The sequence below is a fragment of the Saccopteryx leptura genome, chromosome 3, assembly GCF_036850995.1.
Source record: "Saccopteryx leptura isolate mSacLep1 chromosome 3, mSacLep1_pri_phased_curated, whole genome shotgun sequence".
NCBI lineage: Eukaryota > Metazoa > Chordata > Mammalia > Chiroptera > Emballonuridae > Saccopteryx > Saccopteryx leptura.
The window spans coordinates 207,691,665-207,707,398 of NC_089505.1; the positions used below are offsets into that span (position 1 = coordinate 207,691,665).

Genomic DNA, 15,734 nt, shown 5'->3' on the forward strand with positions numbered 1-15,734 from the left:
ATAAATTTTTCTTTTGTCGAAATAGAAAAAACCATTAAAACCGCCCCCAAAATAAAAGTCCAGGCCCAGACGGCTCTACTAGCGAATTTTATCAAACATTCAAAGAAGTCTTGGTTCCTATTCTACTGAAAGTCTTCCAAAAAATTGAAGAAGAAGCAATACTTCCGAACACATTTTATGAGGCCAACATAACCCTCATACCGAAACCAGGCAAGGATGGCACAAAAAAAGAAAACTACAGACCAATATCTCTAATGAATACAGATGCTAAAATACTAAACAAAATACTAGCAAATCAAATACAACAACGTATTAAAAAAATAATACATCACGATCAAGTGGGATTCATCCCAGAATCTCAAGGATGGTTCAACATACGTAAAATGGTTAATGTAATACACCATATCAACAAAACAAAGAACAAAAACCACATGATCTTACCAATAGATGCAGAAAAGGCATTTGATAAAACACAACACAATTTTATGTTTAAGACTCTCAACAAAATGGGTATAGAAGGAAAATATCTCAACATGATAAAGGCCATATATGATAAACCATCAGCTAACATCATATTAAATGGCACAAAACTGAAGCCTTTCCCCCTTAAATCAGGAACAAGACAGGGTTGTCCACTCTCTCCACTCTTATTTAATGTGGTACTAGAGGTTCTAGCCAGAGCAATCAGACAAGACAAAGGCATCCATATCGGAAAAGAAGAAGTAAAGGTATCACTTTTTGCAGATGATATGATCCTATACATCGAAAACCCCAAAGAATCCACAAAAAGACTACCAGAAACAATAAGCCAATACAGTAAGGTCGCAGGATACAAAATTAACATACAGAAGTCAATAGCCTTTCTATATGCCAACAATGAAACATTTGAAAATGAACTAAAAAAAATTATCCCCTTCACGATTGCAACAAGAAAAATAAAATACCTAGGAATAAACATAACAAAGAATGTAAAGGACTTATATAATGAAAACTACAAACCATTGTTAAGGGAAATCGAAAAAGATACAATGAGATGGAAGAATATTCCTTGTTCTTGGTTAGGAAGAATAAATATAATCAAGATGGCCATATTACCCAAAGCAATATACAAATTTAATGCAATTCCCATCAAAATTCCAATGACATTTTTTAAACAAATGGAACAAAAACTCATCACATTTATATGGAACTATAAAAAACCCCAATAGCCAAAGCAATCCTAAAGAAAAAGAATGAAGCTGGGGGCATTACAATACCTGACTTCAAACTATTGTATATTATAGGGCCACGACAATCAAAACAGCATGGTATTGGCAGAAAAATAGACACTCAGACCAATGGAACAGAATAGAAAGCCCAGAAATAAAACCACATGTATATGGTCAAATAATTTTTGATAAAGGGGCCAACAACACACAATGGAGAAAAGAAAGCCTCTTCAACAAATGGTGCTGGGAAAACTGGAAAGCCACATGCAAAAGAATGAAACTGGACTACAGTTGTCCCCTTGTACTAAAATTAATTCAAAATGGATCAAAGATCTAAATATAAGACCTGAAACAATAAAGTACATAGAAGAAGACATAGGTTCTAAACTCAATGACCTTGGTTTTAAAGAGCATTTTATGAATTTGACTCCAAAGGCAAGAGAAGTGAAGGCAAATATTAATGAATGGGACTACATCAGACTAAGAAGTTTTTGCTCAGCAAGAGAAACTGACAACAAAATAAACACACAGCCAACTAAATGGGAAATGATATTTTCAAACAACTGCTCAGATAAGGGCCTAATATCCAAAATATACAAAGAACTCATAGAACTCAACAACAAACAAACAAACAATCCAATAAAAAAATGGGAAGAGGACATGAACAGACACTTCTCCCAGGAAGAAATACAAATGGCCAACAGATATATGAAAAGATGCTCATCTTCTTTAGTTATTAGAGAAATGCAAATCAAAACGGCAATGAGATACCACCTCACACCTGTTAGATTAGCTATTATTAACAAGACAGGTAATAGCAAATGTTGGAGAGGCTGTGGAGAAAAAGGAACCCTCATCCACTGTTGGTGGGAATGTAAAGTAGTACAACCATTATGAAAGAAAGTATGGTGGTTCCTCAAAAAACTGAAAATAGAACTACCTTATGACCCAGCAATCCCTCTACTGGGTATATACCCCCAAAACTCAGAAACATTGATACGTAAAGACACATGCAGCCCCATGTTCATTGCAGCATTGTTCACAGTGGCCAGGACATGAAAACCACCAAAAAGCCCTTCAATAAATGACTGGATAAAGAAGATGTGGCACATATACACTATGGAATACACTATGGAATACTACTCAGCCATAAGAAATGATGACATCGGATCATTTACAGCAAAATGGTGGGATCTTGATAACATTATACGAAGTGAAATAAGTAAATCAGAAAAAACCAGGAACTGCATTATTCCATACGTAGGTGGGATATAAAAGCGAGACTAAGAGACATTGATAAGAGTATGGTGGTTACGGGGGGTGAGGGGAGAGGGAGAGGGAAGGGGGACGGGGAGGGGCACAAAGAAAACTAGATAGAAGGTGACAGAGGACAATCTGACTTTGGGTGATGGGTAAGCAACATAATTGATTGACAAGATAACCTGGACATGTTTTCTTTGAACATATGTACCCTGATTTATTAGTGTCACCCTAATAAAATTAATAAAAAAAAAATTTTTTTATCATCTGAGAAACATAAATAAACAGAAGACATTCAGGTTTTGGCTCTGTCCACGGGAGGGTCTGTATGGGCTAAGGTCTGTGGAATGGTTCTATAGATTCTGCAAGCCATGCTTGGAAGCAGTGTTGTCACCATTCTGGCCAGAATCTGCTGGCAACCTTAGCCTCAGGCATGCCAAATGCTCTGCCCAAGGTTCCTCCGCTGCCTTTGAAAACATGTGTATCACCACAGACACTTGGGCCTCAGAGTAACTTATTTATTCAACATAATGTCCTCCAGGTTGATCCACGTTGAAAATGGCAGAATTTCCTTTTTTCTCATGGCTGAATAATACTCCATTGTGAATATATACCACATTTTCTTCACGTGTTCATCCACCAACCGATGCTCATAATGTGTTCGTATCTTGGCTAATGTAAATAGTGAACATTGGGATGCAAATTTCTCTTCCTGAGACTGATTTCACTTCCTTTGGCTATATACCCAGAAGTGTTATTGTTCTAGTTTTAACTTTTTAGGGACTTCCCCTGTTTTCTCTAATGGCCATACCAGTTTACATTTCCACTAATAGTGTACAAGAGTCCCCTTTTCTCCACATTCTCACCAACACCTTTGTCTTTTTAGCCAACACCTTTGACTTAATAGCCATTCTAATAGATGCGAGGTGATAGCTCATGGTTTTAATATACATTTCCCTAATGATTAGTGATATTGAGTATCTTTTCATATATTTGTTGGTCGATTGTATGTCCTCTTTTGAAGAAGGTCAATTCAGGTTCTTTGCCCATTTTTTAAAATCAAGTTATTTGGGTTTTTTGCTATTGAGTTGTATGATTTTCTTAACCCTTGATCAGATATATGATTTGCAAATATTTTTCCCCATTTGTAGACTGTTTTTTTCTGTGGATTTTTTTTTTCTGTGCAGAAGCCTTTTAGTTTTATGCAGTCCTCCTTGTCTCTTTTTGTTTTTGTTGTGTCTGTTTTTAAGAATAAAAAATTAATTTCCCAAACTATTATCAGGAAGTTTTTCCCTTTATTTTCTTCTAGCAGAATTATAGTTTCAGGTCTTATGTTTAAAATCTTTACTACATTTTGAGCTGATTTTTAAATGGTAGAGGAGTACAACTTCATTCTTCTGCATGTGGGTGTCCAGTTTTCTCAACAGTCTTTTTAAGAGAGATTATATTTTCCCCATTTTGTGCTCTTGGCAACCTTATCAAAGAGCTATTGACATAAAGCTGTGGGTTTATTTCTGGGCTCTGTATCCTGTTCCATTGATCTATATGTCTATTTTTATGTCAGTATTGTATAATTTTGATTATTGTAGTTTTGTAATATATTTTAAAATCAATATGTGTGATACCTCCAGCTTTGTTTTTGCTCAAAATTTCTTTGGTTATTCAAAATCTTTGGTGGTTCTATGTGAATTGTATGCTTGTTTTTTCTATTTCTATAAAAAAAGAAGAAGTCATTAGGATTCTGATAGGTATTGCATTGAATGTAGATTGCTTTGGTGGTATGGACATGACATTTTAACAGTATTAATTCTTCCAGCATAGGCGATCTTTCCCTTTATTTGTGTCTTCAATTTCTTTCATCAATGTTTTATAGTTTTCAGTATACCTCCTTGGTTAAATTCCTAAGTATTTTCTTCTTTTTGATGCTATTGTAAATAAGGTTGTTTCTTACTTTCTTTTTTTTTTTGATAGTTTGTTGTTAGTACATAGAAATGCAATGACTTTTTTATATGTTGATTTTGTATCCTGAAACTTTACCAAAATCATTTACTAGTTTTAACAGTTTTTGGTGGAGTCTTTTGAGGTTTCTACATTTAAGATCATGTGATCTGCAGATATTTGACTTTTTTTTCCTAATTTGGATGCCTTTTATTTATTTTTCTGACTAATTGCTCTGGTTAGGACTTTCAGTATTCTGTTGAACAGAGGTGGTAGGAGTGGGCATCTTTGTCTTATCCTTGACCTTAGAGAAAGAGCTCTCAGCTTTTCACTGTTAAGAAGAATGTTAGCTGTGGACTTGTCATATTTCCATGTGCTTAGGATAAAGCCCACTGGAAATTCTCAGCCAAAAAATACAGTGAGAAATCATAGTTTACAGTAATTCAGCATAGTATACTATATTTTATATTTTTATTTTTTAAAAACTCACATTACTATATACTTTTTTTATACACCAATGCATACATCCTGCTAAATAGAATTGCATTCAGAAAACAGGTATGCTCTTCTTTCTGGGTGGTTTAAGAATAGTCAAGGGCATTTTGATTGCCAGCATTTCTTTGGCTTAGTGACTCCTGAGAACTGAACCCTCACATAAAGTTCAGTCCTGGTACTAACCATACAAGGTGTCATCTCTCTCTGCTATTAAAAGGACAGATGTGGTGGCCTGTCTAAATACCTACCTTGCCTGATCTGTGGTGGTGCAGTGGATAAAGCATCTACCTGAAACACTGAGGTCACCAGTTCAAAACCCTGGGCTTGCCTGGTCAAAGCACATATGGGAGCTGATGCTTCCTGCTCCTCCCCCCTTCTCTATCTCTCTCTTCTAACTAAAAAAAAATGAATAAATAAAAACAAAAGTTATTTAAATTCCTACCTTGTTTGTTTTTTTTCTAGTAAGAGATTTTCAAGTCAACATTACATCCAAGAGCAAATTTACTGAAGGGCAACCCTTGGAACTGGAGTGCCTGGTAGTGGGCAGTGGCCAGGACCCACAGCTTCAGGGCGTTTGGTTCTTCAATGGTGTTGAAATGGCCTGCATTGATGCTGATGGGGTTCTGAGTCTGAAGAATGACTACAAAGAGCGAGCAAGTCAAGGACAACTCCAGGTTTCAAAGTTAAACCCCAAGGCTTTCTCTCTCAAGATCTTCTCTGTGGGCCCAGAGGATGAAGGCACCTATAGATGTGCAGTGGCAGAGATGACAAGAGCTCGGATGAGCTCCTGGCAAGTGCTTCAGAGAAAGCAGTCACCAGACAGTTACATGCACCTGCAGAAGCCAGCAGGTATGTAAAGTCCACACCAGTCACGATTGGCTGTTTTCAGATCCTCGCCTTCATTAGTGCAGAATGCCTTTATGGATATCATGGAGGTCTCCTGAGGAATCAGGTGTCAATCAGATCACTTTGAGGGGAAGTAAAGTACCCAAACTAGCCGAAGACCAAGTCTCGTTCTTGAGCCATTAAAGTGGGTTATAACCATGGATATGCCACTTTATTCCTCTAAATCCCAGCTTCCTCAAGTGAAAAATAACGACATACAATTAGATAGTCCTTAGATCCTTTCTTGCTGTCTTAGATTCTTTGATTCTATTTGCCATTAGCCCTAATTTTTATACATTGGGTTTTTCTTCAAGCAGAGAACACCTGTATGAATGAAGCCCTCTGTCTTCTTTTGTTGTGGGTGTGATGCGAGTAGGTTAAGAGGGAAATGCTCCACTCTGCCCTCTTCCTGGGGAATAAATACCCACATTATACACCCACACTCCTCTGACATCTTTTTTTTTTTATAAATTTTACTAATTTTAATGGGGTGACATCAATAAATCAGGGTACATATATTCAAAGGAAACATGTCCAGGTTATCTTGTCATTCAATTATGTTGCATACCCATCACCCAAAGTCAGATTGTCCTCTGTCTCCTTCTACCTAGTTTTCTTTGTGCCCCTCCCCCTCTCCCTCTTTCCCTCCCCCTGCCCCCCGTAACCACCACACTCTTGTCCATGTCTCTTAGTCTCATTTTTATGTCCCACCAATGTATGGAATCCTGCAGTTCTTGTTTTTTTTCTGATTTACTTATTTCACTCCATATAATGTTATCAAGATCCCCCCATTTTGTTGTAAATGATCCGATGTCATCATTTCTTATGGCTGAATAGTATACCATGGTGTATAAGTGCCACATCTTCTTTATCCAGTCTTCTATTTCTTTTTTTTACAGTGATTAAAGCCTTTAAGCAAACTCTTGGCCAATACAGCAAGAATCCATAGAAAAGTAGTGTCTTTAACATGTTCACCAGGTCCAAGTTGGCACCATCACCATGCCAAATCCCTGAAAACTGCACCCAACCCCAGTTCAGTCTGTTAGGAGCTGTCACAAGGAGCAGGAGTCCAGGAAAAGTCCACATCCAGGAAAAGTTCACATGGCACTAGAATTGTTGTCACAATTCTATACTTTGCAACTCACGTCCAAGTCCCAATGACCTCTGCTTCTAGCTGGTAATGATTCAGGTAGACTGGAAAAAGCCATTTGCAGCATGCATGGATATGGAGCTTCTGTTCTCCTCTGCCTGGAGTGTTGAGACCAGGTTGCTTTTCCCTGGAGCTCTGCAACTGTGGCTTGGTAAAGAGAACCTTGGGATACACCAAGCTGGGTGGCAAAGGTAGATTCATAATAGAAGTTGGCAAAAGGGGGAAAGAGAGCTCTAGATTAGGACTAGGTCCCAGCCTGAAATATGAGGGGCATTGAGGTACGAGGAATAAAGAAAACACTATATATTAAACAAAGCAGCAGAAAATAGGACTATCAACACCCACAACAGAGATCTTCGAAGGAAGAATAAAAAACCTGACTATTCAGGCAAGACATAGTTTAGTGGCCCTTGTGCAAATGAGATCAGTTTACCTACTTCTTGGAAGAAATACCCTAGGCTTGTCCACAGTGACGTAGATGGGGCCGACGGCCTTGGGCACCTTCAGCCTTCAGTGACAAACCCCAGCATTCTGGGCAAGGTTAGGTCATAGGTGGCTGGAGCAGGGCTGGAAGAGACTGAACCCTCCCTTAGAAGAGCGAGGGGGAAGCCTACCTTCCAGTGTCCCTGTTTCCTCAGAGAGGCATGTAAGTCTGGCAGGCTTTAGCTCAATGACCTTCCTTTCCACTATTAAAGCAGGACCCAGATGGCATCCTATGAGACCCCTTTGGGGTGTTGGAGCCTTCAAGGGCATATCCTAAAAGCTGGTAGTTCACCTGATCTCTATTGGGCTTTTTCTGCCTCTTGGTATCTTAAAAGCCATGCTCAGAAGATCTTGCTGAGTAGTTTGAAGATCTCCATCCGCTTATATAAACCTTTTCCATATATCTGGAGCTATTTGGAAAAAGACAAAACAGTGTTATTAGTTGAATCAAATAAAAGAAGGTAGAAGTTTGCAGGAGAAAAAGATTTGGTGTCTCCTGTTCATCAGCATTCAAAAGAAATTTAAAATTTTTTAAGTAAAAAGCATGGTATGGTAGACCTGTAGGAGTTCCAGGATATGACTCCCCCCTTTTAAATTTTTTTAAATTGACCTTAAAATATTTGCTGGGTACACTTTAATAATACCTTGACTTTAAAGATTGTAAGAAATACACATAATTCGAAAGGTTTGACAAAATACAGTAAATGCTTTTGCTCCATATGCAGGAGCATTGTCAGTTTAACCAGTTTAGGAAATCCAATAATAAAACAATGCATACAAACAATGAGCTATAACATGCTTAGCAGCCTCTCCTGTTCTGACAGAGGTTACTATAAATCCAGAATATGTATCCACTGTAATGTGGACATAGGACTGTTTGCCAAATGAAGGTATATGAGTAACATCCATTTGCCAAAGTTGTCCTGGTAGGGGTCCTTGAGGGTTAACTCCAAATGAAGGGACAAATTGTAGTATAGGGCCCCTTGGACAGGATGTCCCAATCTGCCATACTGCTTCCTGAGAAAGTTGAAACTGTTTACACAGGGCTGCAGCGTTCTGGTGATGAATTGTATGAGACTGAATTGCTCGATCTGTCATGGTTGCTCCTCTGACATCTTTTAGGTGCCTTTTGTCAATCCTCTATTATCCTAACCTGGTGTAGGGACTGATCCTAAGGTCTTAATTCTGCATCAAAGCATGACTTAGAGTGAGGAACAAAGAGGGAAATAATAGTGGGCCGGCTCTATTCCCTGCATGGGGACTGGCTTTATTCACCTGTGATATGGTGAGACACCTGTGCAGTGGGTCGGAGAATCTGTACACATGAGACCAGAAAGGCCACTCGACTCTTATTTAGTTTCTGAAGGTTGGATGACCTTAAACATGTTTGAATAGTCAGTGCTTTATGTGTGCGGAGAAAACAGACAAATACACAATACAGTGGTTCCTCAGTGTCTGCTGGGGAGTGATTCTAGGACCCCCACAGATATCACAGTCTGTGGGTGCTCAAAGTTGTTATATACAATGGTATAGTATTTGCATATCACTTATGCACACCCTCCTGGATACTTGAAATCAAGTCTAGATTACTTATACTACCTAATACAATGTAAATGTTATGTAAGTGTTCATCTGAATTGTTTAAGGAATAATGACAAGGAAAAAAATCTGTACGTATTTAGTGCCGATCCCACCATCCTAAGCCTAACTATATAGTATACGTGTCAGCAGCTATGTAACTTGTGTGTGTAATATTTTCAACCTGTGGTAGATTGCATCTGCAGCTATGGAACCCCTGGCTATAGAGGGCTGACTATATTACGATTCTCTGGGTTGAGTATTAAATTCAAAGTCTAGAAAGATTAATTTGCCCAAAAACAAACTAAAAATAAAGATCTCCTTGCTAAACTTGCTCATTGGACAGCATCTCCCAAGACAGTTAAATTTCCCTTTTGTGCCTTTTTTCATCTCCTGATTTGCTAGGAATGAAGACACAGACGCTTTGGCCTAGAGCAGCCAGCCAGGAAGCAGTGGCTGTTAGTTTTCACACCAAACATTTGGTCTGACTTTCTAGGGATCAGGGGAATACTATGTAGGTAGTTTACATATTTACTCATAACCAAATCTCTGCTTTGTGCATCTCAATCTCCCCTGAATATATCTGTGACCTTCCTTAAACCCAGTACGTGGAAATTTGAGCCAGAGGAGCCTTCCTTCATGGTGCACAGATCCTAAGCCTATCAGTAGATGGTCTTCCAAAGCTAAAAACAGTTTGTTTGTCTGTCTAGGCTGGAGTCCAAACTGGGCCCAGTGTGTATAACCAGAAAAGATATTTAGAAAATTTATTAAAGATCCTGTTAAGCATTCAGTTTTAAAAGTCAGCCTGACCTGTGGTGGTGCAGTGGATAAAGCGTCGACCTGGAAATGCTGAGGTCACCGGTTCAAAACCCTGGGCTTGCCTGGTCAAGGCACATATGGGAGTTGATGCTTCCAGCTTCTCCCCCCTGTCTCTCTCTCTCTCTCTCTGTCTCTCTCTCTCTCCTCTCTAAAATGAATAAATAAAATAAAAATTAAAAAAAAGAAAAAAGGAAAAAAAACAGTTTACTTAAAAAAAAAAGTCAAACCATTATTTGAAATATGAGCAGAGGTTTATCATTCTCTAAACATTTTTAAAAGAAGGGGGTTCTCAGCACTACCGTGAATGTGTAACTTCCCTACATTTAGTACTTACCAAGAGGCAGTAATGACCACAATGAACTAAGAAAACTTCATTTAAAAATAAAATGATGTTAGGCCCTGGCCGGTTGGCTCAGCGGTAGAGCGTCGGCCTGGCGTGCGGGGGACCTGGGTTTGATTCCCAGCCAGGGCACATAGGAGAAGCGCCCATCTGCTTCTCCACCCCCCCTCCTTCCTCTCTGTCTCTCTCTTCCCCTCCCGCAGCCAAGGCTCCATTGGAGCAAAGATGGCCCGGGCGCTGAGGATGGCTCCTTGGCCTCTGCCCCAGGCGCTAGAGTGGCTCTGGTCGCGGCAGAGCGACGCCCCGGAGGGGCAGAGCATCGTCCCCTGGTGGACAGAGCATGGCCCCTGGTGGGCGTGCCGGGTGGATCCCGGTCGGGCGCATGCAGGAGTCTGTCTGTCTCTCCCCGTTTCCAGCTTCAGAAAAATACACACACACACATACACACACAAAATAAAATAAAATAAAATGGTGTTAGTTGAAACTAATCATAATGGTTATATTAGAGTAGTGAGATGATGAGTAATAATTTTCTAATTTCTAAACTTTAGTTATGAATCTATTTTTAACTTAAAACATTTAAGTATAATCATGTCTCTAATATCCAAAATATGAAATATACATATACACACACATATGTTTGCATATATATATATATACACACAATATATGCAAACATTAACCTTCATTCTGCCTTTGTAACATATATATATGCATAAAACAGTAGAAGACTGAATTCCTTCCACAGCAGGAAAGAACAATTTGCAAATTGAATTAGATCCTATTCAGATTTCCAATGCCAGTTCTATTTTGTTTTTCTCTCTTGGCTTTGAACTACCTCTGTTTTCACTAAGTGCATATTATAACACACCAATGCTAACAACTGACCTTTCCTGGGTCCTTCCCCTTGCCAGCCAGGCTAAGCCCTTTGCATATACCATTATGTTTAGTTCTCTCAACAATATGATTAGATAGGTGCTGTTATTGCCCTTATATTTACAGGAAAGAAAATTAAGAGGCTCACAGAGACTAACAATGTTGCCCAAGATAATTCTGACTCCAGGGACCTTGGCCTTAAGCATGAGGCTGGGTTGCCTTGGATGTGTGAGTTACTGAGATATCTTTGTACTGCCCACAGAATCCCTGAGACAAGGCACAGGAATTGAGTATTGAATGAATGCCCACATTTCTATGCATCTTGAATTTCCTACTTGGGAAATAGATTTACATTTATAGTTTTATGGTATAGTAGAGATAAAAGGCTCTCCCTTCAACCAACTATATATATATATATATATTATCTATAATTTGAAAAAGAGAAATACATGTATTTCCCCCCAAGTAATTATTTTTAGTGGTAGTATTATGAACAGAAATCCTGTTAACAATAATCCCTGTTCAAAACACATGCTAATTAGGGAAAGATAAGCAGGGAGAGGAGGGTCATTTTGAACTGTGAAAGTCTGAATTCCAAAAAACTAAAACTTTAAATAAACCCAGCTTCATTACTTTCAAGGTCATATACCCACCCTAATTAATCTCACAAAATATTGCCACGTTTTTCCCAGCTAAGGAAAGGCTGATCTAACACTTTGCTAAAAGTAAGGGCACATTATAAATTGTTTTAAGTGTGAATAGGTTCTCCTGATATGTGTATTTTTTGCCATCTTGTTTCCACTATTTAAGTGTTTAGTTTGGCAAATCTTTTTCCAATTTTTGGTACAGGAGTGAACAGCCTGATCCCATTTGCCACAAACCAGTCAATCCTAATTAATGAGCTCTCATTGTGTGTCAGAACATTTTTTATTTACTTGAAATAATTTTTTATTCTACAACCTGTACTCCACAGCAAGGAACGTGGTCATGTCTACCCAGAACAAGCAGCAGGCAGTGTGGGAAGGAGAAGCCCTGACCCTTCTCTGCAAGGCAGACGGAGATAAAAGTCTCCTGTCCGTGGGCTGGTGGCACATCCCACAAGACCAGGCACAGCCAGCATTCCTGGCTGGCATGGATCAGGATGGTATCGCACAGCTGGGGGCCTCCTATGGGAAACCCAGTAAGCGTGGCCACACAAGGCTGGAAAAGATGGACTGGGCCACCTTCCTGCTGGAGGTCACCTCCACCATTATCACAGACAGTGGCACATATGAATGCAGAGTGTCTGAGAGGACCCGGAACCAGGCCAGAGAGCTGAGCTGGACGCAGAGGGTGTCAGTCACTGTGCGATCTCTGGGTAAGTGTCAAAGAAATCCTCTTCTGATTTACGTCTCATCAGCACCTTCCTTTTGTGATGGGCGACAGTGAAATTTGATTGTGTCTCACTGTAAAGCCAGCAGCCAGGGCCAGGCCCACTATCACAGCAGCCCGGCTCATGCAGGTTCGCATTGGATTCGGACAGTCCAAAACCCAATCACATTCAGTGCTCACAAAGCTACTGATTTATCCGAGTTTCCTAGAATCAAAGGTTTCTAGCTCACCAGCCTTATTCTCCTCAGTTCCCCATCTCCTGCCTTATCCCAGATACAAACTCTACACAAACTGGCCTCTCACTCAACACTCCACCATCTTGGCTGCTTCTCCTGGCCACATGGCCTCTTTCTGCTCTCTGCTCTGCTCTCTCCTCTAATGATAATCTCAGGAACCAAGAGAGGGCAAGCTCCCGTTCTGCCCCTATTTTATAGTGTAGAAATCCAAACCTTTAATCCAATATACAAAATAGGGAAGTCTCTAATACAAAGTCACTTCTCTGAGGCATGATTGGATTGTACCGCCCCACATCAAAAAGGGTGGGAAAGGCTTAATCCCAAAACCAAGCCCCAGGCTACAACGATCCTGCCTGCCCCCAACACACATTAATATCACCTGGGCAACGGCCTCCACATGGGCAACGTTATCTTTTACAAAGTGAGCATAATACATTTTATCTGCCCAACACTCACCCTGAGTCCCTAGTAATGGGCACAGAGCATAGTCTCTGGCCACCATGTCTGTCAATTAATCTTTAAAGTTCACTTATCTTTATAAAGATCATCTTTAGGATATCACTTCTAATTTTCCATTCAAGGCTAAAAGTGAACTCCTATGAATTGGAGTAGACTTATAGAAGCAGCATTCTGAGTGGAGCTGAGCCCCATGGACTCAGACTTTTGACAGCTGCAGCCCTGGGGTGACAGTCTCTCTAGCACGTGCTGTAGAAGGTACTGAACCCGTGCATGGGGGGAAGGGAGGGGCCAGCCAGTGGGTCTGGGGAGCACTCCACCCACTCAGTGGCAGCTGTCTAAGCAGCAGACTGGACAAACATGGCCTATTTGTTGTCGCTGCTGAGAACACTCTGAGAAGAGAGTCAACTTTGGAAAACTGAGGTCAGAATTCAGTACAGACTGTACTGTGAGTCAACTTCTACCCCCCAAATACTTGATACTTCCAATGAATGAATGATGGTTCAAGGTGAAGAAGTGGCACCTGGAAAACTTGGCCGTACTGTACTTTGATTTGATAAACATATTCCAAATTGCATTTTTTATTTCTGCCCACAGCGTCAAGTTTACAAGTTAGTCTGATGAGCCGTCGACCGCAAGTGAAATGGACTGACACCTTCGACCTGTCTTGCATAGTGGAGGCTGGCTACTCTGACCTCCAGGTCCCACTCTCCGTGACATGGCGGTTCCAGCCAGCTGGGTCTCAAGCCTTCCATCAGCTCATTCACATCACCTATAATGGCACTATTGAATGGGGGGAATTCCCATCCCAGTTCCAAAAGAAAACAAAGGTTTCACAGTCTTTATTTCGTTCTCAACTCCTAATCCACGATGCCACCGAGGAGGAGGCGGGAGTATATCAGTGTAAAGTGGATGTTTATGACAGAAATTCCCTACACACAAATGGCCCCGCAAGGGCTTCTGCCACCTCCCACCCACTTAGGATAGTCATCACTTTACCAGGTAATCACCACTTGAAATTAGTCCCTGCTATTCTTTTTTTAATATACTGCTCACAAAAATTAAGGGACATTTTGGGTAAGTTACAGAATTAAAGCACAAAATACTTTCTCCCTGTGTTTGTACTGCATAAGTCAACACCACTTATAACTGATAGCCAGGCTAACACTAAGCTAGTATGCATAGAATGACCATACTGTTTGTTCCACACTGACTAATAATAACTGTTACTCCATGTCCCTTCCTCATCTTCCCACAAGTCCCCCACCAGCCAGCAATCAAAGGGTACCACATGGCACAGCGGGGGACCTCTTGGGCTAGCTCCAGTGGTGAGGCATTCTTTCAGACTGGTCACTGCTCATGGCTTACCAGTTATTAAATGTTTAGACTGTCTCCCCTGGTGGTATAGCTAATGTAAATTTCATTGGAATATATTTATTCACTTATTTTAATGTATTAATACAGTAGTGGTACCTTGAGATACGAACAGACCAACATGCAATTTTGAAGATACGAGCTGTGACTCGGTCCGTAGTTTTGTTCGAGATCCAAGCGAAATTCCGAGATACGTGTCATGATTCAGGAAGCTGCCGCTAGTTGGCGCGTTGGCACATGGGTCTAGTATTGGCAGTTTGATATACGAGTTGATTGACTTACGAGCTCGGTTACAGAATGAATTAAATTTGTATCTCAAGGGACCACTGTAAATGAGAGACTCTATGATTATAGGCAAATATAACTTACCTTGCCAATTGGTAATAGAGTATAGAGATTAAAAGTATGGCAATCTGGGTAAAGTTCTACTGTGCCAAGCACCTTCTTTCATGATTTTCATTCTCTTAGGGAAGCGTGCTCAAGAGCCTTTGCAGTCATTTCAGTCTAACAAGCATTGGGTAGCACTATAGCTTTGGACAGTAACTTAACCTGTCCAAGCCTAGTTACCTCACCTATAAGTTGCTAATGTGCACTTAAAGGTGATGACATGCATAATGTGCCTAGCACAGGGCTGACACACCAAGCAGATGCTCCAACATGGTGGCTGTCATTATTCTGTCAGCTGCTGAGAAATAATTTTGGTAATAGTAATGATCTCCTTGTTGATTAACTCATGCCTTAATTTACTTGCCCTTTCTGTGGATTTTGAAATTGTTGGCCCAATCCTTCCTTCTTGAGACATCTTTTTTCCTTGACCTTGTGATACAAGATTTTCTTGGTTTTCATCCTAAGACTTCAACTACTTCTCATTGTGTCTTGCAGAATTCCCCTCCTCCATTGATTCATTCCTTTAGGCTTCATCCTCTGCTTGCTCTCTTCTTATTGTATACACTCTACTGAAGTGGGTTTATTCCTGTGCACGGATTCAACCTATCTACTGACAAATCCTAAACCCATTGTCCTGAAAGACTTCTCCTCTGATCTCCAGAAATGTTTATGTTGCTGCCTCCAAGACATGTCTATATTCCATATGTCAGAACATAAATGCACCCTTATTAACCTTCCAAAGCTACTTCTCCTACTTTGTTCTTGATGTTCCCACCACCCGCTACTGACCCAAGTAGAAAACCTCAGTCATCCACAACTCCTCCGTGCCACCTCATATCCAAATCCCTGTAGCGCAGCCTGCAGGGTCCTGTATAATC

At 40.3% G+C, this 15,734-nt stretch overlaps 1 protein-coding gene across 3 annotated transcripts in view; it reads left to right on the plus strand.

Moving 5' to 3' along the window:
• Positions 1–15,734, plus strand: part of CD101 (CD101 molecule) — a 48,340-nt gene that overhangs the window by 19,093 nt on the left and 13,513 nt on the right. For all 3 annotated transcript variants that reach the window (XM_066377266.1, XM_066377265.1, XM_066377267.1), the window contains 3 exons: positions 5,364–5,750; positions 12,006–12,389; positions 13,693–14,097. In XM_066377266.1, the coding sequence (XP_066233363.1) occupies positions 5,364–5,750; positions 12,006–12,389; positions 13,693–14,097 (1,176 nt within the window). The remainder of the gene's footprint in view (positions 1–5,363; positions 5,751–12,005; positions 12,390–13,692; positions 14,098–15,734) is intronic.